The sequence below is a fragment of the Anguilla rostrata genome, chromosome 19 (genome assembly GCF_018555375.3).
Source record: "Anguilla rostrata isolate EN2019 chromosome 19, ASM1855537v3, whole genome shotgun sequence".
NCBI classification, from domain to species: domain Eukaryota; kingdom Metazoa; phylum Chordata; class Actinopteri; order Anguilliformes; family Anguillidae; genus Anguilla; species Anguilla rostrata.
Window position 1 is genome coordinate 4,776,280 of NC_057951.1, and position 23,737 is coordinate 4,800,016.

The 23,737-nt window shown below is 49.8% G+C and overlaps 1 protein-coding gene across 4 annotated transcripts in view; it reads left to right on the forward strand.

The window, feature by feature from the left end:
- Nucleotides 1–644: 644 nt before the first annotated feature.
- The window catches only part of LOC135245800 (anoctamin-1-like), a 46,034-nt gene continuing 22,941 nt past the window's right edge, over nucleotides 645–23,737 (forward strand). The window contains exons 1-14 of one of the 4 annotated variants that reach the window (XM_064319080.1): nucleotides 645–832; nucleotides 2,017–2,189; nucleotides 3,470–3,511; nucleotides 4,117–4,461; nucleotides 14,196–14,291; nucleotides 16,329–16,483; nucleotides 16,865–16,919; nucleotides 17,251–17,302; nucleotides 17,821–17,876; nucleotides 18,047–18,094; nucleotides 18,696–18,760; nucleotides 19,682–19,816; nucleotides 20,622–20,782; nucleotides 23,295–23,377. In XM_064319080.1, the coding sequence (XP_064175150.1) occupies nucleotides 676–832; nucleotides 2,017–2,189; nucleotides 3,470–3,511; nucleotides 4,117–4,461; nucleotides 14,196–14,291; nucleotides 16,329–16,483; nucleotides 16,865–16,919; nucleotides 17,251–17,302; nucleotides 17,821–17,876; nucleotides 18,047–18,094; nucleotides 18,696–18,760; nucleotides 19,682–19,816; nucleotides 20,622–20,782; nucleotides 23,295–23,377 (1,623 nt within the window). In that variant the 5' untranslated portion in view covers nucleotides 645–675. Of the gene's footprint in view, nucleotides 833–2,016; nucleotides 2,190–3,181; nucleotides 3,392–3,469; nucleotides 3,512–4,116; nucleotides 4,462–14,195; nucleotides 14,292–16,328; nucleotides 16,484–16,864; nucleotides 16,920–17,250; nucleotides 17,303–17,820; nucleotides 17,877–18,046; nucleotides 18,095–18,695; nucleotides 18,761–19,681; nucleotides 19,817–20,621; nucleotides 20,783–23,294; nucleotides 23,378–23,737 lie in introns of those variants that run through there. The other 3 variants (XM_064319079.1, XM_064319078.1, XM_064319081.1) reach the window with 3 other exon arrangements.

A 23,737-nucleotide genomic window follows, 5' to 3' on the forward strand; every position in this document is an offset into this window, starting at 1 on the left:
GCCTATGATTTTACCACTCACATGTATTTTAATTTATTGAATGAAGAAAAGGTTCAAATGTTTTTTTGTAACCTCGTAGCACAACACCTCAGTGAACGCCTAAACAGAACATTGAGAGACAGAATAGCATTAAGACTACTTTCAGAGCTTTAATACTCTCCTCGATTACAAAATGGTTTAATATTTAATTGGCTGGATATATCCGCACGCAACGGGAAACCGGAGACATAGCTAAGCGGTATCACCGTGCGCGCGTGTTTGAAGGTGTGCTTCCCCGTAGTTCAACGAGGGTCAATGCATCGCATTGGATACGCTTCCTGAAAGAGAACCTCAAGTAATCTGATTCTGTGTTTCGCCGGTAAAACTTTTCTTAACACATTTAAACTCTCTCTCGTTTGTGTCGATTTACACAGCAACAGGAAATACTGGATATGAAAGAACATTTGGGATTTTTTGCATAAATGGGTATAAATTATTAGGGTAAGAGCACTGAAAATGAACATTAACCTGGAATACAGATTTTGTTGATTTCATTTTGATATTTACTACACCTGACGACATAACCTATTGCGCCGAAAATTGAATGCGTTTTTTCTTCATGTGCGCGTTACCGCGAAACAGGTCTGGACAATCAGCGTAAGTTTGGTCTGACCATTAGCCTGACCTCGAGCTCTCATGGAATTAGCCCCTCGCAAGTTAAGCCTGTGCGGGACCAGGAGTGGACTATACACGATAACCTCACTCCCAGGTCTCCCTGCCCGTGGATCCTCTCACCCACCAGCTCTACTACCCCTCACGGGAAAGATGGCAAAAAGAGCAGCTCCGGGCGTCGGTAAGTGGGTCACCCTCCACCAGGGGATTCGTGGGCGGGTGTGTCCCCGCGATTCATTCTACTTTTGCGTTTCGATATAAAAAGGCAGTGGGCGACATGTGGGGGTATAAATAAGCGCAGGAATTTGGGTAACAGGCACGCCATGCGTGACGGCGCTGTTGACCACTTGTTTACAGGACTAACTTGCGAGTTTTAAGACCAAAGTGTGAAAAGGGCGATTTTCTACGACGCGTTCCACTATTCCACAGTGTTATATTAAAATGCTATAAATGCACATCGCGTCCCATTTATTATTTAGGCCTAATTATTAAATCATTTGCGCGCGGTGCCTGCCAGAACAGCGTTTGGCCGTCGGAATCAAATGTCGATAACAGGCGAGTATTAGGCGAATTAGGTCACACTTGTTGAGTTTTATCATTTGCTGCGTACATCTGGACTATTTTATGGATTTTGAATATTTGTATACCCATACTGTGGGTCTTTGAAAAGTCTTGTTTGTAGTGCAGTTGTATACTGTGACCACTCTCCATGATAAATAAGACGCGTGGAATCAACCTTAAATGGTTGATGGCGTATTTAAATTCTTTTTCCCCCCCACCAGCACAGATCACTAATCTAAATATCGGGTAGATTGAGCATTCTGATTTCTGCATCGAGAAATTAATCTGGTCTTAATAATTAGCATTTTGCAATATTTTCGCAAGGAACTTTTAGCTCAAACTTAGATTTGAGTAGTTTTTCAAATCTTCCATCAGAAACCAATATATGTCATCGCCATTGCGTCATGGTGTGGGTTGAAGCGATCGTTTGTAATAACAACATGAACAGCAGCACGAACGGGGGAACTAGTTTTAGGAAAAACTGGTCCTTCACATATCTGCCTACAAAAAAAGGCGAATATAGCATATGATCGTTGGTCATATGCTATATTGCGAAATTGGTATTTTCGTATTTATTGATACATTTATATATTTATTTGAAATGTATTCATTTGCTTGTCAAAGCGTGAGGTTTGTTTATGGGCCTTGTCCGTGGTGCTGATCTGGAGCGAGTTTTGCTCCTATCACTCTCCGACTGAAACGTGTGCAGGTTTTTACTGTCTTCCCTCATTTGCAAAACTTCTGCCAACCTTTTGAATGAAAGGTACAACCGACGTGTCATTAAACGGAATCTGTGTCACGCAGAGACACCACGTGATGGTCCGGATCGAGGCAGGGTCACCACTGCCATGAGCGAGTCTTCCTCGATCCACAGCGACAAATTCCTCTCTTTGCCACGCGGACCGTCAGAAGTGGACCTGGACATGATCAACGGTGTGTTCGATCCCTTGGACTGCAACGAAGAACGCCCAGAAACCGTACGTGCGCAGGGGCCACATATTCCAGATCTGAATGCTGCTGAGTGTTGGGAGTGAACACTGTAAACGGGTATTTTTTTTTTAAATTTCTGTGTCCTATATATCTCGACAATAAATGATGTCGGACCGACATAATAAATTATGCCTGAAACATAAGCATTCAAACCCCGCATAATGACGGTATGTAATAACATAAGCATAAGCATAACTTACTCTTAATTGCGTTATATGTCTTTAAATGCAATGTATGAAATCCTTTGGCCTATTTATTATTTTAATTCGGAAGGCATATGTGCCGTCTGATAGGGCACAATCCGTGTTCTACAGAATACAACTTTGAGATTTTGTCACTTTTCAGGTTAACTTCTTAACCTGTCACTTTTCAGGTTAAGAAGTACAAATTGCACAGAATCTCAGCTTTTACAAACATTGTTAATTCCCGTTCATTAATATAACGATGCAGAAACACATGGAATTTACCACACACAAGAAAAAGCAGGAAAACGTGGATAAAATTACTTTGGCATAATGCCTGTTTAGTTTGTATGAAACATTAATAAAAGTTGAGTTTGAAATTTGCATCGTTTTGAAGTAAATAATTTGGCACGCTGATAATTTGTAAGAGCATATGCTTTGTGTAGGCTATGTCGGAAACTGACTCGTTACGTGGAAAACGTTTTTGTTTAGATTTAATACTGGGCACACATGTAGCCTGAGTTGCAGATAAAGTGCAATAAAAACTGTTTTATTGTTGTAATAAAAACAGTTTATTCAATTCGAATGTCAGACATCATCACTGTTATTCCGTTTTCTAAACGAATTTCGTAACAACTCCTGCAAGAGAGAAAATATTTTCATTGGAGGTTAATGTTTCCTTTGGTTTGTGTGTAGTAGCACTTTGAAATCCTGACGCTGCTTTGATGTGAGCCTAGAAACACCTGATGCAATGTCGCAGGTGAGACTCGGCTGTGGAATTAGTGACGAAAGAGGCGCGAAGTTTCTATGGCGCTGCGCAGCTGGGCTCGTGCCGGGCAAGCCTGTTCGCCAAGGACCGTCAGCGCTGCGCGGCGCTAAAGTCGGACGAGCAGATTGATTTCATGCATTGTGGAGGACAGAAAGCTCGCGCTGATAGACGGACTGTCCCTTTCCCTCTTCCTCGTGATGAATGTCCTGCTCGCGTGCGCCGAGCGGACACGGTTACTGTAGGTGTGCTCGAGCTTTGGGCTGACGTTCTAACCGTAACCGTCGTTACGACTTGTGTTTGTGTTTTTGTCTTAAAGAAGACTACGATGCCGCAGATGTCGGGCAAGGATGAACTACCTGTGAGTCACCAACGCTTTTGTTACATTGTAAAATATTTATGTGAATTTTATGATACAAATATGTTGGCGAAGGTACGAAACTGTGAACAGCTGAGATGTAAATAATTGTATTATTTACGGGGTAACAGCCTAATACATTTAACATTTGTTAGACGGGCTATATAGCCTGCTACCCTATGCCTAACACATTGTTACGTTATATATACGGTGAAGTTCTGGCAACCCAATATTTTAGAGTACAATTTTTATTAAATACGGTTATTATTTGTACAGCTGTATGGATAATATATTTGAAATAGGCTGCTAACGTGTATGCTACAGTTACAGCAATATAAAAAACTTTAATTAGGCAAATTTCTTTGCCTAATGTAGATTTCTCTCATTACATTTGGATTCATTTTGACAAAAATAACTCTTGTATGTTGTATAATACTTGTTTTTTTTTTTACCATGGAAATGTTTTCTCATGGTTGTTTTAAGATGTTACCCAAGGCTATATAGCAAGCAAGAAGTGGTCTTTCGCATAACAGTTTTTTTTTCAGTAAACTGGGGAATTGCTTTTTTAAAAAAAAGGGTTTATTCCAACTCTGCATGTGTCGCTGCAGGCAGAGAACTGTACGGTGGAGGTGCCTGAGGACGGCGGGAGCGGCCTGTTCTTCGCGGACGGGAAGAGGAAGGTGGACTACGTCCTGGTGTTCCCCGGGCGGCGGGGCACCTCCATCCAGGAGTCCCCCGAGCAGCACCGGCTGTCCGTCATCTCCAACGGCAGCTTCCACGCCTCCGCCGACAAGGCGGAGCCCCGGGCGGCCGACCGCGACCACGGTCACGGTCACGGGCACGGTCACGGTCACGGTCACGCCGACCCCCAGGACGGCGAGATGATCCCCATCAGGGAGGAGTTCGAGTCCGGCCTGCTGGAGGCGGGGCTGGAGATCGAGCGGGACAAAGAGGTGAGCCGCACGCCGCCGAAACCCCAAAATCTGTACCGCGCCACAGAACGCGGTCGCTCGGGCGCTCTGGCCCACTGCGTGCTCGGAACACACGCCTGTTCGCACCGCGCCTGGCCTCAGCTAACGCCAAACTCTGAGTACTCACGCAGGGTTTAACTGTCCAGCCCGTGCTTCATCTAATGCCACGCCCTCAAACCCATTCCCTACTGAAACCGCAACACCCCCAAGCACTTGTCGGAGTTTGTATTGTCGTCCTGACGTTGTAGCTTCTCATGCCTCCTAGTTTGACTTGGCATAGGTTAGGTCAGAATAATGTTCACTTCACTGTGTGCACTGGACTTTGTGTTCCTGGCTATGAACAACTGTGCAAAATGAGTATTGTACCTTATCGAACCTGTGTTTTGAATCTGTGTAATGTAACGTTACGCCGACTGCGGAACTTAACTTCACGTTGTCGGCTTATGTGTCGACCGCTCCTATTGGTTGTGATGCCGATTGCTACGCATTAGCCCCGCCCCTTGCCTGAATCTTTACATATGCACTATAGTGAGCAGTCTGTATAAGAGCGCCTGCAGAATGTTCGCTTTCGAAAGCGTACTTCTGATCTGTTTTGACAGTAAGCTGTGAGTTACCTTCCAGGCAGGCAAACATAACAATTTTTGATGAGGAGAACAGGCCATTCAGCCCTCCAGGCTCGTCGGTTCGTTCTAACGCCTCGGCATACAAATGGGCGATTCTGACAAAAAAGTCGCCCCGTATAAAAATGTAAGGGGGGGGGGGATGCGTGTTGTTCGCGCCGAGCAAAATCAAAGAGCGAGATAACGAGGCTTTCTCATGTTCGCACGCCGGTCCCGTCCTCCCTGGATTCCGAATCTCACCTTTCATTTGCGCGATAACGAGAGAAGAGTTTTCCTGGGAGGGACGGGTCATCGCAGAGGGGGGGAAGAGGGCGCGAATAACGGCCGCCCGGGGGAGAAGCGAAGCGGAGGCGCCCGGCGGTAGGCGTGGCCTGGCCGAACTCTTCCGGGAGAACGGACTCGCTTTAGGGCGTCGCCTGCTCGTTTTCGCTCAAAATCCGCTCCGTCTAGGCCTCCTCCGCCCCCGTCTCTCCAGAGCCCCGTTACTCAGATCGCGGCCCTTCGAGGTCCGAGCGTCGCGGGTTTCCCTCCCCTCCCCCCTTTTTTTTTTTTTTTACCTGGGAGTCAGGTGTACGTGCGAACACGTGTGGCCAAGCAGTGGCGCTAATTGTTCGGCTAATTACCCCTGGGGGTGGGGGGGGGGGTGAAGAAAACCCGGGCCGGATTGGGATTCCGGGTCCAGATTTGCGGCGTATCCACGCTCCGGAGAGAATCCTGCGCCGCGTCACGTCTGCTGTACGCACGCGGTGTTTTGCCTCCTCTACCTGACTCGGAGTGCGAAAAAATGACCTTTGAACTCGTTTTCACCTTTGGCCCTTTGCTCTGGCGGTAGAACTCATGCCAGAACACCCCCCTGTAACCCCCTTACAAAACGTCCTCGGTCAGATCCCCTTCGGGCGTTTCCCACGCTGTACAGTAGCATAGCTTCTGTGTTGGTGTCTCCACAGGAGTCCTGTAGTGCACGGTGGTCCAACGCTGTTCCTGGAGATCTACCATCCTGTGGGTTTTCACTCCAACCCTAATTTGCCACACCTAGTTCTACTAATTAGCAGCTCAACAAGATCTCTAGCAATTGAATGAGGTGTGGCTTTTTTAGGGTTGGAGTGAAAACCTACAGGACAGTAGATCTCCAGGAGCAGGGTTGGGCAGCCCTGCTCTAGCTGTTGAATGAGGTGTGATTTGTTAGGGTTGGAGTGAAAACCTACAGGACGGTAGATCTCCAGGAGCAGGGTTGGGCAGTCCTGCTCTGGCTGTTGAATGAGGTGTGATTTGTTAGGGTTGGAGTGAAAACCTACAGGACGATAGATCTCCAGGAGCAGGGTTGGGCAGTCCTGGTGTATGGATTTCAGAACTGATGTGACGAGAATGAGCTGAATCTCTTACCATAAGTGTACACGGGTGGATTGGGTACACACCGAGTGGGTATGGGTCTCGCTTACTCAAATCACAGCCCTCAAGACCGAAGAACCGCTGGTCTTCTGCCCTCCCTTTACCTGGGAGTCAGCTGAGGATAAAGTCTAGTACAGTCACAGTAGCACTAATTGTTCTATTAATTACCTGGGGGAAGAGAAAACCAGGGAAACTAGGAAATCCGTCGGGATTCGAGGTCCGGATTTGAGTATCTATGGTATAGGTACAGGTTCCCCAGAGGCAGAAGAGAAGTGTACATTTCCAGCGGGTTAGTCTTGCCTGGATTTTGGGACTTGTAACTGTGACTTGTGTGTGCATACTTGTGTACGTGCGCTTGTACACTTGTGCTTTGTTGTGGGTGCATACTTTGGTATGTGCATTTGTACATTTGTGATTTTTTTATGGGTGTATGCTTGTATGTGTGCACTTGTACACTTGTGTTTGGTTATGGGTGTATGCTTGTGTATGCATGCTTGTACATTGGTGTTTAGTTATGGGTGTATACTTGTGTATGTGCATTTGTACATTTGTGTTTTCTTATGGGTGTATGCCTGTATGTATGCACTTGTAGACTTGTCCTTGGTTATGGGTGTATACTTGTATATGTGCGCTTGTACACTTGTGCTTGGTTATGGGTGCTTTTGCAATGAACCCCTGACTGTACATATTGGCTACCTGTACTGGCAGCGTGGAGCCAGGGTGAACTCTGATTGCGGTCAGAAGCCCCAAAGTCAGCCTCCTGTTTTGGCAGCCGAGCGCTTACAGAAGGTATAGAAACCCCAGAGGCACAGTCTGGACTGGATCCTGTAGCCCCTGGCCTTCTTATCTGTTTCTAAGCTGAGGAGCCCTCAGGATTCAAGCAATAATTGATGATTTATATGTAAATGATTTGTTTTGTTTTGTTAGCTGTTCTTGCTGCTTTGCGCATTGCGCTGCAAACGTAGGCGCGCCGGTGTAAAACGGGGGGTCTGGACTTCAACTCCCATCAACCACCTGTGCGTAATGATTAGCCAATGGAACACTGCCAATCATGCTGTCAAAAACCCATTCCGATATGACATGCGCATTACATGGCATTAGCCATTTAGCAGAGGGCCTCATTCAGAGCGACTGACACAGATAACATTTTTTTACAAACGGTTCCATTTATTCGGCCGGATATTTTTACTGAATCAATTCAGGTTAAGTGCCTCACACAAGGGGTGCAGTGGCAGTGCCCTTGAGCAAGGGTGTAGAGCATCATCATTACGGGCTGAAATATGAGGTCATTCCCCCTTTTCTCGCTTTAGTAAGTAAAGCATGCGTATTGAAAGGCAAGGGAACTGGTTTCACGGCTGGGGAGTCTGAGCTGACACCTCCTTCCACGCGAATCACCTACAGAAACGGTGTTGACTCAAAATAGGTTGAACTGAAACTAATTACTAAACTAATTATGTAAGATATCAGCAGCACCACGTCACAGTTTATCACAAGAAGTCAGTGCGGTCAGAATGCATTTCAGCATATTCAATTTCCATTGTTTTTGCTAAAAGCGCTAGCACACTGCTAATTACATTTCTCTGAGTTTGTTCTGCCGCGAACGTTAGCTATTCGCTCTTTTTTGAATGAATGTTTTCTGTGTACGTTGCGCAAGTGCCGGTTTGAGAATCATTCAGCAGTCTCTTCGTGAAGCGAGAAATCTTGTAAACGGCCTCTCTGCGCGTAGCGTGCGCTAACGTACCGCGTTAATGTTCCTGTGTACCGCATCACTGTGCTCTACAGTACTGCATGTGTAAATTCTGTGGAAGTACCGCCCCTCCCCCCCACCCCGCCCCCCCCCCCACGTCCAGTCCAGGCCGCGGACGAGATCGCATCAGGAGCTCGTTTGATTTCTGAGACGACGCGCATGAGTGGGTTTCTGGAACGGTCGGGACCCGTAACTCATTTCAGACGGCCTGTGAAGCAGAGGGAGGACTTTCGGGTGCGAGGGCTGCTTCGAAGCTGGGGCCTCACGTGGGGGGCCTGCAAATGCATATTCTGTCTCCAGTACGCCATCGGTCATGTACTGAGCGTATTGATGTCTGCAAGCTTGGCTGACTGCACCCGCACTGTGAAAGGAATGGGCCCTGCTTAAATATCATTTACAGCTGAACGGTCAGAGAAGAACGTTATTTAAATGATAGCAAGCGGGTAATTTACGTGGAGGTCTGAGTTCGTCACCCTCCATGATGAGAACTACGATGAGAGTCTGAAGCGTCTGAATGATGCGGCACGCGGATCTGCTGGCCCAGCATTTTCTTTCTTCCAACTCTGCTGCATTTTACCGTTTTAGCCTGGGGTTTCCAACAGGGGGGCCTCCGGAACCCCTGGGGGGTCCTCAAATGTCTTAGTCGATGGTCCCTGGCTTTGATGGGGGTCCCCCGGATGGCTTTTGAATTTGGGTGGGGGGGGTCCCTGCGTCCACGAGTAGCCGGCCCAGAATTTTCACCGTTAAAGGAGTCCGGTTTCTCGCGTAGTTTCCGGTTTCGGGCTCGCAGCCAAGGCACAGTGTTCCAACGCCGAAGTGCAGTGACGCATCTTGGGGGGGCGGCCACTTTCACCCCGATTACCGGCCCCCCGAAAACCCGCGCCCCCCGGCGTATTCGCTAACAGCGCGGCCTAGCGCACGCTAAGCCCGCTAAAGCGGCCGGCCCGGTGAACTTTGACCCCCCTCGGCTGTTTCCCAGTGACCGCATGGGTGGGGGGGGCAGGGCCTGCGATCCGTTCCCATGGTAACCCACCTTGTTGTACGCCTTAGGTGAGCTGCTATATGTAGGGGGGGGTCAGGGACCCCTGTTCCAGCCCGATCCTTTTAAACCCTCGCATGAGCTAATCACGGACGGGCCCGGGGGGGGGGGAGTTTCCTCCTCAAGCTCCACTGTAAGGTGCGCTGTACCGTACCGGCTACGCTATATTAGCCGCTCTGCAGAAGCGATATTGAACCAGCTGCTCTCGTGATGCCCGATGAATGGGTTTCGGGAAGGCAGGTGGCTTCGCGCCGACAATGCGCCCATTGTCCGTCGCCTCCATTGTGCGATAAATCAAATTCGAGATTGAATCTCCCCGTGCGGCGGTTCGCGGGACGGAGGTTTTTTCCGGGGGCACGCGCAGCCTGAGCGGGTAAGGGGCCGTCCTGCGACCCGCTCCGAGTGGCCCCCGGGGTCTTCCGTTGCCCGCAGAGTTAGATGGGGCGACATAGCTCAGGAGGTAAGAGCGGTTGTCTGGCAGTCGGAGGGTTGCCAGTTCAAACCCCGCCCTGGGCATGTCGAAGTGTCCTTGAGCGAGACACCTAACCCCTAACTGCTCTGGCGAATGAGAGGCATCAATTGTAAAGCACTTTGGATAAAAGCGCTATATAAATGCAGTCCATTTATGGAGGAGGACCCCGAGGTGGGGCGCTGCGCTCGGACCTGTCGGTCGTCCGAGGGGACGCCGTGCTTTTTTGCTGCGGGACGTCCCGGCGTGAGGGCTCCCTGTGCAGAGCCGAGCCTAATTAAGGCTTTAATCACCGTCGGCAGGTTAGAGGGTTAACGAGTTTCCCCGTCCTGTGTTTATAGGGAAGGCTTGGGGGAGGCGAGGGCCACAAGCGAATTGAAGCTTAATCTCCGCTTCTGTCGCTCTGTCACTTGCTTTCTTTCTTTTTTCTTTCTTTTTCTCTTTCCCTCCGTCCTTCTCTCTGTCTCCCTTTCTGTGTCACTGATTCCTCTCTCTCTCTTTCCCCATTTCCCTCTCCCCATTTCATCTTCTCTGTCTCCGTTTCGCTCTCTCTCTCTGTCTCTGTCTCTCTCTCTCTCAATTCAATTTGCTTTTTTGGCATGAAATACATACAGTAAATATGCCAAAGCATTACATTAAAAAAAAAATTTTATTAAATTTTTTTTTTAAAACACACACACACACACAAATACAGGAATTCCAAATAGAAGGAGAAAAGAGTGAGAGAAAAAAGAAATAGAATACTTATACTAGGATCTCTCTCTCCCTCTCCCACACTCTCTCTCTCTCTCTCTCCCTCTCTCTCTCTCTCTCTCTCTCTCCCTCTCTCTCTCTCTCTCTCTCTCTCTCCCTCTCCCCCTCTCTCTCTCCGTCACTCTCTCCCGGTGCGCCACGCAGAGCTGCTTCCACGTCGGTGTCTTTGGGAGGGGCCTGAAATGTCACCCGGCACTCATCGCCGTGGCAACGGCACCGTCCCCGTCAGGAAGGAAAAAAAAAAAAAATAAAAAAAAAAAAAGAAGAAGCGCGACCTAATTGCCCGTTCCCTGCTGAGACGAAAAGCGCTAAATGGAATTCCCCCTCCTAATTAACCTTCTCCGATTCGCACTATTTTTACAGCGCCGGCTTTCTGAGCCAGACCCATAAAAGAGGGACCACCTCTCCCCCCCCCTCCCCCTCCCCCTCCACCCTCCTCCACCCTTCCCGAACGTGAGCGAAAGCATGGCCCCCTGCCGGCCCGCCCGACGGGCGTGTCCTGTCACGCGGGAGGTCTGGTGTGCAGGTGACGTGGCTGTAGAGGCTGCGTAGCTTCTCCGGCACGGCGTGGGGGAGGGTGAGGTGGGAGCGTAGGGTGCGCGGGGACCAAGAGGAGACCCTCCCATGCCACTGGATCCGCATCCATTTGCATTGCTGTTGTTGGTGTCGTTCATTGTCATTCATTCATTCATTGTCATTTTTGTTGCACGTGTTTTGTAGAATAGCTGTGCGTTGTAAAACTCTTCTTACGTTGAGCACCTGCCCCTCAATAAGTCTGAAAGGTCTCAAATCGTGGCCCAGCCTTTGCATAATCATTCCTGGTCACTAAGCAAGAAACTGACCGAGAATTATGTTTCTGATTACCAATCAAGACAGTTTTCCCTGTCTAATTAGTCCTGTCAACTGTCAATCAAGCAACTGTTTCAGAGCTCTGTGCTAACTTTTTTTTCCAAGGAGCACAAGTGCTCCTAAGTTGAAATATTAAGGAGCACACTAATGTATCCCAGTTGATTGATGTGCGCCTAAATTATTTTTCCAGTTGGCACGCATCATTTTTAAGGTGCGAATGCATCTAAAATGGGAGCACTGTAGACCTCCTGTCTAGTTTTTTTGGTTAATTACTAGACGACACACCATTGCCTGTGTAATTATGACTCTTAACTAATCGAGAATGAATTTGCTGCTTACTAATCAAGAAAGCCTTCCTTGTGTATAAAAATAATTTCTAACCAAGAAAGTCTTCTCTGCGCGTAATCAATCCTAATTACTTAAGAAAACTTTCCTTGTATGTTATCATTCCTAAATACTCATCAAGAAAGCCTTTATTCTGTGTGTTCTTCCCAATTACTGCCTTGACTGATAGATGTATGTCAGTTATGCTGGTTTTTTCCAGATTAAATTTAGCTGGCCTCTCTTGCACGTGAAAATTACAGTTTGGCAAAAAGGAATACGCGCGTACTCTAACCGCGATTCGTCCTGTGATGTAAATGGTAAATGGTAAATGGACTGCATTTATATAGCGCTTTTATCCAAAGCGCTTTACAATTGATGCCTTTCATTCGCCAGAGCAGTCGGGGGTTAGGTGTCTTGCTCAGGGACACTTCGATACGCCCAGGGCGGGGTTTGAACCGGCAACCCTCCGACTGCCAGACAACCGGTCTTACCTCCTGAGCTATGTCGCCCCATTGTAGAAACGTAGGCGCGAAGGTCTCCTTTCAAATGTGAAACGCATCGAAGGCGATTTCGAACCCTTATCGCGTAAATCGCCTGCTCGTGACGGTTCCGTGTTCCAAAAAAACGCGTTCTCATCTCCGCGAGCGTCTGGATGGAGTGTAGCACAGTGGGTAAGGAACTGGGCTTGTAACCGAAAGGTCGCAGGTTCGATTCCCGGGTAAGGACACTGCCGTTGTACCCTTGAGCAAGGCACTTAACCTGCATTGCTTCAGTATATATCCAGCTGTATAAATGGATACAATGTAAAATGCAATGTAAAAGTTGTGTAAGTGGCTCTGGATAAGAGCGTCTGCTAAATGCCTGTAATGTAATGTAATGTAATGTAATGAGAAGTAAGGGACGGTAACGGCACCTGGCGAAAGATGCGACGAACGGCGCCTTTTACGGCCGTTTAGCGGACTGCCGTTCGCCGACCCGTTCGCTTGATTAACCGCGAATCGCCGCGCGCCCCGCGAGCACTGCGTACTCCAGCGCCGGCCGTTCCTTCTCAACCTCCCCGTTTCTTTCTTTCTTTCTTCGATCGCCCTCGGCCTTCAGCCTCGATCGATCTCCCGTTTACGACCGGCGTTTTATTATCGCGGCCGTCGATAAGCAATTTGCGGCCCCGGGGGGGCGGCCGCGCAGGGGGGGGAAAAGCAGCCTCTGCGCGGCGCCTTGCGTTCGATGCGGCGACGGCGTCGCGGGGGATAGAGGGCGGCCATGTCGTGAGAGAGAGAGCGAGCGCGCTCGGTCGGCCTCTCTCTCTCTGCCGGGCGGGCGGGCGGGCGGGCCCTGTTATTGTCATGATGAGTGAGCTCTCTCTCTCTCTCTCTCTCTCTCTCTCCCGGCCCTTCCATTAGTTCAGCTCGGTGTGCACCGGCACAACAGCTCCCCCTGGGGACCCGGCGCACCCCTGGTGCGCTCCACCGGTGCTGACTCACCTGCCAGCTGCTCGCGCTCGCGCGGGCGTCGCCACACGAGCCTCGTGACATGGGGCTCTGCCAAGAGCCGTCCGCAAACACCCTTATACATTAAACACACACACACATTACACACACACACACACGCACATTATACACACACACACACACACACACACACACACATTACACACGCACACACACACACACACATTATACACACACACACACACACACGCACACACATTACACACACGCACACACACACACACACACACACACGCACACACACACACACACACATAACACACGCGCACACACACACACACATATAACACACACACACACACACATTACACGTGCACACACACACACACGCATTGAACGCACACACACACACCACTTGCAGTGCACGCGTGCGCACATCCTAATCCCCTTTGGCATTGAGCTCTGTCCTTAGCTAGCACAACAGTCAAGCATCAGGATACATGTGTACGTGTGTGCAGTACATCTGTCTCTACCTGTGCTAGCATGCGTTTTCATTTCTGTTAGTTTGCTCTCTTTCCAGCCGTCCATTTCAACGTTCGTTGATGTATCTTCATTTTGCTTACCTTTGTTTAACCGTTTCGCTCAGGGCTGCCCCAACCCTGTTCCTGGAGATCTACAGTCCTGTAGGTTTTCACTCCAACCCTAACAAAGCACACACCTCATTGAACAGCTAAAGGTCTGCATTGAGCTGCTAATTAGTAGAATCGGGTGTGGAAAATTGGGGTTCAAATGAAACCCTACAGGATGGTAGATCTCCAGGAACGCGGTCGGGCAGCCCTGATTTAGGTCAACCAAGAATGTATGTCATTTTTGCAGAGATGACCTGAGAATTGAGGGAGGTTTGTAGCCAGCCAGCTGTACGAGGCACGGTCATGTGGCCGGATGTAGAAAGAGAATTTCTGAGGGAATCGACGCTCGCACCTTAACGAGAAACGCCCCCTGCGGTGGGGTCTTCAGTGACAGTGCAGCGTTTCGGTTTTGAGCCCTGTCCTGATTGGCTCTCTCTCTTTCCCTGAAGAAGGGCCATGGGCTGAGCTTCGTCCGGGTGCACGCCCCCTGGCCCGTGCTCTGCAGGGAGGCCGAGTTCCTGAAGGTCAAAGTGTCCACAAAGAAGGTGAGTCGCCGTTGACCTCCGACCCTTGACCCCTGTGAACTTGAACCCCCTTCTTTATACCTGTACACGACCCAGGAATGGTGTGTTACGTTGCACGTGGGTGTTGCTGTCCTGTCCACGTTGGTTGAAATGTGTAGGATGAGGGTGTTAGATGAGGGTATAGTGTGTGGTTGTGTTGGATGAGGGTGTAGTGTTGTTGTGTGTGTTGGATGAGGGTGTAGTGTGTGGTCTTGTTGGATAAGGGTGTAGTGTGTGGTCTTGTTGGATGAGGGTGTAGTGTGTTTGTGTGTGTTGGATGAGGGTGTAGTGTGTGGTCTTGTTGGATGAGGGTGTAGTGTGTGGTCTTGTTGGATGAGGGTGTAGTGTGGTTGTGTGTGTTGGATGAGGGTGTAGTGTGTGGTCTTGTTAGATGAGGGTATAGTGTGTGGTCTTGTTGGATGAGGGTGTAGTGTGGTTCTGTGTGTGGGATGAGGGTGTAGTAAGTGGTCTTGTTGGATGAGGGTGTAGTGTGTGGTCTTGTTGGATGAGGGTGTAGTAAGTGGTCTTGTTGGATGAGGGTGTAGTGTTGTTGTGTGTGTTGGATGAGGGTGTAGTGTGTGGTCTTGTTGGATGAGGGTGTAGTGTGTGGTCTTGTTGGATGAGGGTGTAGTAAGTGGTCTTGTTGGATGAGGGTGTAGTGTGTGGTCTTGTTGGATGAGGGTGTAGTAAGTGGTCTTGTTGGATGAGGGTGTAATGTGGTTGTTGGATGAGGGTGTAGTGTGTGGTCTTGTTGGATGAGGGTGTAGTAAGTGGTCTTGTTGGATGAGGGTGTTGTGTGTGTTGGATGAGGATGTAGTGTGTGGTCTTGTTGGATGACGGTGTAGTAAGTGGTCTTGTTGGATGAGGATGTAGTGTGGTTGGGTTGCATGAGGGCATAGTGTGTGGTCTTGTTGGATGAGGGTGTAGTATGTGGCCTTGGTGGATGTGAGGGTGTAATGTGGTTGTTAGATGAGGGTGTAGTGTGTGGTCTTGTTGGATGAGGGTGTAGTAAGTGGTCTTGTAGGATGAGGATGTAGTGTGTGGTCTTGTTGGATGAGGGTGTAGTGTGTGGTCTTGTTGGATGAGGGTGTAGTAAGTGGTCTTGTTGGATGAGGGTGTAGTGTGTGGTCTTGTTGGATGAGGGTGTAGTAAGTGGTCTTGTTGGATGAGGGTGTAGTGTGGTTGGGTTGCATGAGGGCATAGTGTGTGGTCTTGTTGGATGAGGGTGTAGTAAGTGGTCTTGTTGGATGAGGGCGTAGTGTGGTTGTGTGTGTTGGATGAGGGCGTAGTGTGTGGTCTTGTTGGATGAGGGTGTTGTGTGTGTTGGATGAGGGTGTAGTAAGTGGTCTTGTTGGATGAGGATGTAGTGTGTGGTCTTGTTGGATGAGGGTGTAGTGTGGTTGTGTGTGTTGGATGAGGGTATAGTGTGTGGTTGTGTTGGATGAGGGTGTAGTGTTGTTGTGTGTGTTGGATGAGGGTGTAGTAAGTGGTCTTGTTGGATGAGGGCGTAGTAAGTGGTCTTGTTGGATGAGGCTGTAGTAAGTGGTCTTGTTGGATGAGGCTGTAGTAAGTGGTTTATGTTGGATGAGGGTGTAGTGTGTGGTCTTGTTGGATGAGGGCGTAGTAAGTGGTCTAGTTGGATGAGGATGTAGTGTGGTTGGGTTGCATGAGGGCATAGTGTGTGGTCTTGTTGGATGAGGGTGTAGTGTGGTTGGGTTGCATGAGGGCATAGTGTGTGGTCTTGTTGGATGAGGGCGTAGTAAGTGGTCTTGTTGGATGAGGATGTAGTGTGTGGTCTTGTTGGATGAGGGCGTAGTGTGGTTGTGTGTGTTGGATGAGGGTGTAGTGTGGTTGTGTGTGTTGGATGAGGGTGTAGTATGTGGTCTTGTTGGATGAGGGTGTAGTAAGTGGTCTTGTTGGATGAGGATGTAGTGTGGTTGGGTTGCATGAGGGCATAGTGTGTGGTCGTGGCACATCAGAAGGGCGCTCAGCAGTGTTCCTTGTGTCGGCGTCCCTCAGAGCTACGAGCTGAAGCAGGAGAAGGGGCTCTCGGGCACCCTGTCCGCCATCTGGCGGACGCTCAACCAGCCCTTCCAGCCCAACGTGCCACAACCCCAGGACCAGGGCCGCATCAAGTACCTGTCCCACTCTTTCTCCCGGGACAAGCTACACCTGTGAGTTTGGGTTGGAGGTGGGGGCTGGGGTTCAACAACTAAACAGCAGTACACATTACCTGCTTCTACGCTTCTACAGTAGATCTGTTTTCTGACCCCGTTGTTTATTTAACTTAGCTTAATGCTCATTGGGGTCATTTTTGTCCTTGTTGGTACAGCTTGGTTCATTGTTCTATAAGGTAGTTGTCAAGGGAGTGTACACTTCTTCAGCCAGTCGACTCTTATGGGAGTACATGTCCCCCTCTGGGGAATTGCTGCACTTGTGGTTGCTTTGTACGTCACTCTGGATGAGAACGTCTGCTAAACGCTCTTTAAGTAAGGGCACGACTGTGACTTGCGCTCTTGACAGTCAGCGCCGACCTCCATTTTGATTTTCTCCAGATACGACATCAAGTGCAAGGACACCTTCTTCGACAACACGACCCGCAGTCGCATAGTGAGTCCCTCATCGTGCAAAATCTCCCGTGGTGCTCCGTCTTTCTTCTCCACCCTTCTCCATCTCATTATTTCTCCCACCGTTTGTTCCAATTCGAAATGCCTGAACGCTTTGTTGGCACGAGATGCAAAGAAATAGACCGAACGGCATAATAACCAATAACATCACATTGTACAACATTAAGGCTTATGCATGTAGTAGGTGCAGTAGGGACATTTTGCAATTCCTTTCATTTTTGTGTAATGGTGGTCTCTCTCTCTCTCTCTCTCTCTCTTTATTGCACTCTCTCTCTCTCTCTCTCTTTCTCTCTCTCTCTCCCTCCCTCCCCGAGGTGTACGAGATCCTGAGGCGCACAGCGTGCTTGCGGACCTGCCAAACCATGGGTACGAGCCAATCCCCCGCGCAGGGGGGCGGTCCTCGCCGAGGAGTTTCCCAGAATACCCCTTCCCATGCGGGAAGGATTGTTGGGGGAGGGGGGAGGGCCGCCTTGGAAACCCGTAGCCGGCAGGGAGGCAGAGCCTCGCCCACAGCCGGGCGGAGGAAATGGGTCGCCGCGTCCCTGGCTGGACGCCACGAGGACGCACGCCCCTTCTCATTATCGCAGGGACAATCGCTGCGGTTTCGATACACGCCCTTTCAGCAGCCATTTTGAAATTGCTTTAACCCTTTAACCCTTCTCAAGAGTAGGCTTTCTGGAATGTTTTTTTTCTTTCTTCAAAATTCTATGCCAGTGTTCTAGAACTCCAGTAGTGATTGTGACATCAGCATTAGAATGTTCAGTTCAGAACGTTCTAATTGCATAGTTGCGTGTTAAAGGGCTATTTAAAGCTGGTGTTCTTGTGGTGTGCCTGAACTGTGCATGGTGTGGAGAGCCTTGGCCGACCGTGTCTTCCCTCCGCAGGTATCTCCACCTTAATCGCCAAAGGCGTCTACACAACCGCCTTCCCTCTGCACGACGTGAGTTTTTCTGTCCCCCCCACCACCCCCCCCACCCCCTCCCCACCCCCCAGGGTGCATAAAGCACATCTCCCACCCAAACTGTCTGAGCGTTGTAGCGTATTATCGGACGATGTGTGGACGGTTTGCGATTAGCGACTTTAAGGTGTGGCATTCTTACTGTACCCCAGGGCGACTACCACGGCAGTGGCAAGGACGAACCGAGAAACGACAGACAGGTGGGTGGGTCCTGCGCCTTTCCTTTACCGTTTGCTCTCCACTTGATGTTTATTTAAGCCTTTGCAGACAAGGTTTTTTGGAATGTTCGTTTTCTTTTTTTCTTCAAAATTGTAAGTCAACATTCTTATAATATTATATTCATTGCATTCAATTACCAGTGGGTATTTGTACATCAGCATTAGAATGTTCAGTCTAGAACATTCTAAACCCTATGGTCAAGAAATAATTTTATATCATTACTGGCTGGGGGGGGGAACTGCATGCTAGGAATAGAAGGAGGTTCTTCCTGTTCCTTCTAAAATTAAAATTCCCTTGACCCAAGTATGGAAACCTTTTTGAGGTCTTGACTTTTTAAGATGGAAACTATTTGCGCGCATTTTTCGGTAATCTGATCCAGTTTTGGCATGACGTCGTGAAACGGCTTTTTCAGTCGGGCAGGGGTCATAGCGCTGTTCCTGGATCAGCCTTCCCTTCCCCGCGCCGAGCCTCATCCAATTTTGAGCCGCGAGGCTAAGCCGATCCCAGATCGGAGCTCTAAGAGGCTTTGTGGGGGGGAGTAACGCATTTCTCCCAGCATGCCCTGTTGCCTTGTTTCCGCAGATACTGCACGAGGAGTGGGCTCGATACGGAGCCTTCTACAAGTACCAGCCCGTCGACCTCATCAGGTACGGACCCCCTCGCCCTGTTCCTGCACGCGTCTCGAAAGGGACAGAAACAAACGGCGAACTGGTAAACGGAACTGCATTCATATAGCGCTTTTATCCAAAGCGCTTTACAATTGATGCCTCTCATTTCCCAGAGCAGTTAGGGGGTCAGGTGTCTTGCTCAAGGGACACTTCGACACTTCCCCCAGGGCGGGGTTTGAACCGGCAACCCTCCGACCGCCAGACAATCGGTCTTACCTCCTGAGCCATGTCGCCCCTAAACAAGAATTAAACACGCAGGGCGGGAAATAAGATTATCCCTCATTTGGTTCCTGTTTCAAAAAACAAAACTTGTTATATGCCGTTTACATGTAAAAACGCTGAGGACCTTTTTATAAAAAGCAGAATAATGCATTGTGGGATTGCTGCCTCTGTGGCTCTGAAGCCTCCTTATTCAAAGGGGCAGTTGAGTCTGCAGGGGTGTGTTTTAACACACACTGCAAAAAAAGGTCTGTTTACAAGAGTCTTAGTCTCGTGTCTTAGTCTTATAATAGGACTTATAATCTTATTTTCTTTCTCTCAAGTAGAAACTGTGTGACCTCATTGGCAATCTTTGACTTATTTAGCAGAAAAGTAATAGAAATAAGATTTTAAATATAAGTCTAAAATACTGGTTAAGATTGACATATTTTTTTGGTTTTTGCAGTGCATTTATTGATTTGGTTTGAAACTAAGAAATTCAGCTTAAGGCAAATAAACGACAATTAATTGACAAACAATTGACCATCTGGTGCAGGAGCAGATAGCTGTCCTTAAAACATCTTCACACTGCCTCCCTGCAAACTCTGCATCGCCGAAAAGTACAGTCGTTCCCGTGTGATTGGTTATCCCTGAATCCTCCCTGTCAGCTGATGTGCATTTGACCTTTGCCCCCCCACCCAGGAAGTACTTTGGGGAGAAGATCGGCCTGTACTTCGCCTGGCTGGGCGTTTACACGCAGCTGCTCATCCCAGCCTCGGTGGTGGGCATCATCGTGTTCTTTTACGGGTGCGCCACCGTGGACGCCAACGTGCCCAGGTAACCCTGGGGGTCTGGGGGCCATTGGTAAAGTCTGCAGCCTGTTCAAACCCGCGCCGTTTTAGCGCGTGTCTTCTTGTGTTCGAGCGCGCATGCGTATACGCGCATTTGAGTGTGTGGCAGGGCTGCCCAACCCTGTTCCTGGAGATCTACCATCCTGTAGGTTTTCGCTCCGACCCTGACGAAGCCGCACCTCATTCAACAGCTAGAGCAGGGCTTCCCAACCCTGCTCCTGGAAATCTACTGTCCTGTAGGTTTTCACTCCGACCCTGACAAAGCCGCACCTCATTCAGCAGCTAGAGCAGGGCTGCCCAACCCTGCTCCTGGAGATCTACTGTCCTGTAGGTTTTCACTCCAACCCTAACAAAGCCACACCTCATTCAATTGCTAGAGATCTCGTTGAGCAGATAAATAGTGGAATCGGGTGCGCCAAATTAGGACTGAAAGGAAAATCTGCGGTACAGTGGATCTCCAGGAGTAGGGCTGGGCAGCCCTGGTGTGCGGTAATTCATACAGCTTATATCTGCTTGTCGCGTGGTGGTACCGCTCTGTTCCAGCTCTCATGGTCAATTTCCAAAGAAGCGAGACTATTTCTGAGCTGCTCCAGTCCATGGTTTATGTGTATTTGTGCGGTCTGTATGACTGTGATTTCTACAGTGCGATGTGTGTGGATAACCCTGTATTGAGGTGGAGCAGCACCGTCAGCACTTCAATGTGAAATCTGCAGAGAAGATTGAAAATGAAGTATTGACCCCCCCCACCCCCCCCCCACCCTTCCCTGTGATTCCGTTGCCCCCCCCCGCAGCATGGAGATGTGCGACGAGAAGCAGAACTTCACCATGTGCCCGCTGTGCGACGGGTCATGTGACTACTGGCACCTCAGCACCGCCTGCAGCACCGCCCGCGCCAGCCACCTCTTCGACAACCCCGGCACCGTCTTCTTCGCCATCTTCATGTCCCTCTGGGGTACAGCGCAATACTCCCCCCATACTACACCCTAACCCAACCCACTGTCTGTTTCACCATCTTTATGTCCCTCTGGGGTACAGCACAATACTCCCCATGCTACACCCTAACCCAACCCACTGTCTGTTTCACCATCTTTATGTCCCTCTGGGGTACAGCGCAATACTCCCCCCATACTACACCCTAACCCAACCCACTGTCTGTTTCACCATCTTTATGTCCATCTGGGGTACAGCGCAATACTCCCCATGCTACACCCTAACCCAACCCACTGTCTGTTTCACCATCTTTATGTCCATCTGGGGTACAGCGCAATACTCCCCATGCTACACCCTAACCCAACCCACTGTCTGTTTCACCATCTTTATGTCCCTCTGGGGTACAGCGCAATACTCCCCATGCTACACCCTAACCCAACCCACTGTCTGTTTCACCATCTTTAGCCCTTGGGACGGCATACTCAATCACCTACCACCACTTCGCCCTCCACAGCGCAATACTCCCCATGCTACACCCTAACCCAACCCACTGTCTGTTTCACCATCTTTATGTCCATCTGGGGTACAGCGCAATACTCCCCATGCTACACCCTAACCCAACCCACTGTCTGTTTCACCATCTTTATGTCCCTCTGGGGTACAGCACAATACTCCCCCCATACTACACCCTAACCCAACCCACTGTCTGTTTCACCATCTTTATGTCCCTCTGGGGTACAGCACAATACTCCCCCCATACTACACCCTAACCCAACCCACTGTCTGTTTCACCATCTTTATGTCCCTCTGGGGTACAGCCAATACTCCCCCATACTACACCCTAACCCAACCCACTGTCTGTTTCACCATCTTATGTCCCTCTGGGGTACAGCACAATACTCCCCCCATACTACACCCTAACCCAACCCCCACTGTCTGTTTCACCATCTTTATGTCCCTCTGGGTCAAACAGCACATACTCCCCACTCACTACCCTAACCCAACCCACTGTCTGTTTCACCATCTTTATGTCCCTCTGGGGTACAGCTGAGTACTGACTGTATACTACACCCTAACCCAACCCACTGTCTGTTTCACCATCTTTATGTCCCTCTGGGGTACAGCTGAGTACTGACCATATACTACAGTGCGCTGGACACACACCACTGCATCATCCCTGAACTACAGTGCACTGTACACACACCACTGCATCATCCCTGAACTACAGTGCACTGTACACGCACCACTGCATCATCCCTTTTCTACATAAATGGCATCATGTTTATCTTTTGGATTATGAGCCTGACATTTAAGGGCTCATCATAAGCATAGCTTTGTTTGCACGTGTATTGTGAAAGACACGGTGCGGTGTGATTGGTCAGCGTGCGTGAGAACACCGGCGGTGGAGAGTCCAGGTGTCAGAGAGTAAAAGTCCTGCCGTGTGTTTCTTCCCCCCATGAACTCAGCCAGCTGATTTCACTGATTAGCTCAACCACCTGGCTGAAGAACTGTGCCAATTAGCAAATCCAGGTGGTTGGAACAAAATGCTGGGCAGGACTTTCACGGTACTTTCTGAACCTTTCCACCTCTGGTGAGCATGAGGAGATGCGTACGGTGCAGCTGAACACCGAACCTCACCGTCACCAGATCGGTTCCACGGGTCTGAACGCCCGACTCCGGTCGTTCCACACGTATGCACACGGCACTACTCACCCACACAGCTTGGAAGTGGACGGGAGCGTGTGGCGTGACGGTAGATCAGCGGGACTCGAACCCGCAGCCGCGGACGGACCGATTTTCGGGGAGCGGCGGGAGCAACGGGATCCGCGCGGCCGTCACTCGTCTCCCCGGGCCTCGGGCGGGGCGGCGGTTCGGCGGTTCGGCGGGCGTGAATGCGCCCGGGCGTCGGGTTACGCCTGGCTCCGCTCCCGCCCGCCCTTTGTGCCCGCCCCCGTGACCCAGCTAGTCTTTCACGGCCCGCGTCCCAGCGCGTGTGCGCGCCCGGGGGGGGGGGGGGGCATGCATTATTCCACCTGGCCCTCCGCAGGGGGCGGGGCATGAAGTATTAATGAGCACGCACGCTCGGGTGGGCTGTGACACCGTGTGTGTGTGTGTGTGTGTGTGTGCGTGTTAATATAATATTTGTGTGTATAGGTCCCAAATATATATATACACACACATACACACACTCACACTCCATCGATCTCTGTGCCTCGTCTGCTCAGTTTATATTAGTACGGTAGAAATCATGTACTCTCTTAGTTAAAAGTACTCTGTCGGAGTAGTTTTGAATTTCTTTCTGTGTGAGCCGCCAAGTCTGCGAGAGTATGCCTGGCAAGTGCGAGAGCGTGCGTTCGCTAGCTGGCCTGTCTTTGTCAGTGAGTGAGTATGCTGTTGCGAGCGAGTTGGGGTGGAGGTTGAGTTTCGAAGTTGGTTTCGGGGTTTGGGTGGGGTGTTACAGGTGTAAGGCCTCTCTGACAGGACCTCTCACTCTCTCTCTCTCACTCTCTCTCTCTCGCTCTCTCTCTCTCTAGCGGCCATGTTCCAGGAACACTGGAAGCGCAGGCAGATCAGCCTGAACTACAGCTGGGACCTGGCTGGCTTGGAAGAGGAGAAGGTGAGAGTGGGCCCGGGGGTCACAGGTCACAAGGTCAGGGGTCAGCATCAGTGGAAGTGGATGCAACAAAAGTCCTCACCCTGGCAGTAGAGCTGGTTCAGGGGTATCAGGCTTATTGTCGTGGAACAGAATGTGGTGGGTGCATACAATGGGCCCAGCAAACATGATGGTTTAATAGTAGCCAATCATCATGTCGCCACGAAACATCGCCTTCATATTTTAACGAATCACCACTGGTGTTGTTATTGGTTGGGCGGAGCCAAAATTTGAACAGTTTCAAGGTTTGGCATTGAAGTTCATGTCAGATTTTTTTTTGGGGGGGGAAATGAGCTTCCCTTCATTCAAAAATAAATGTTTCAT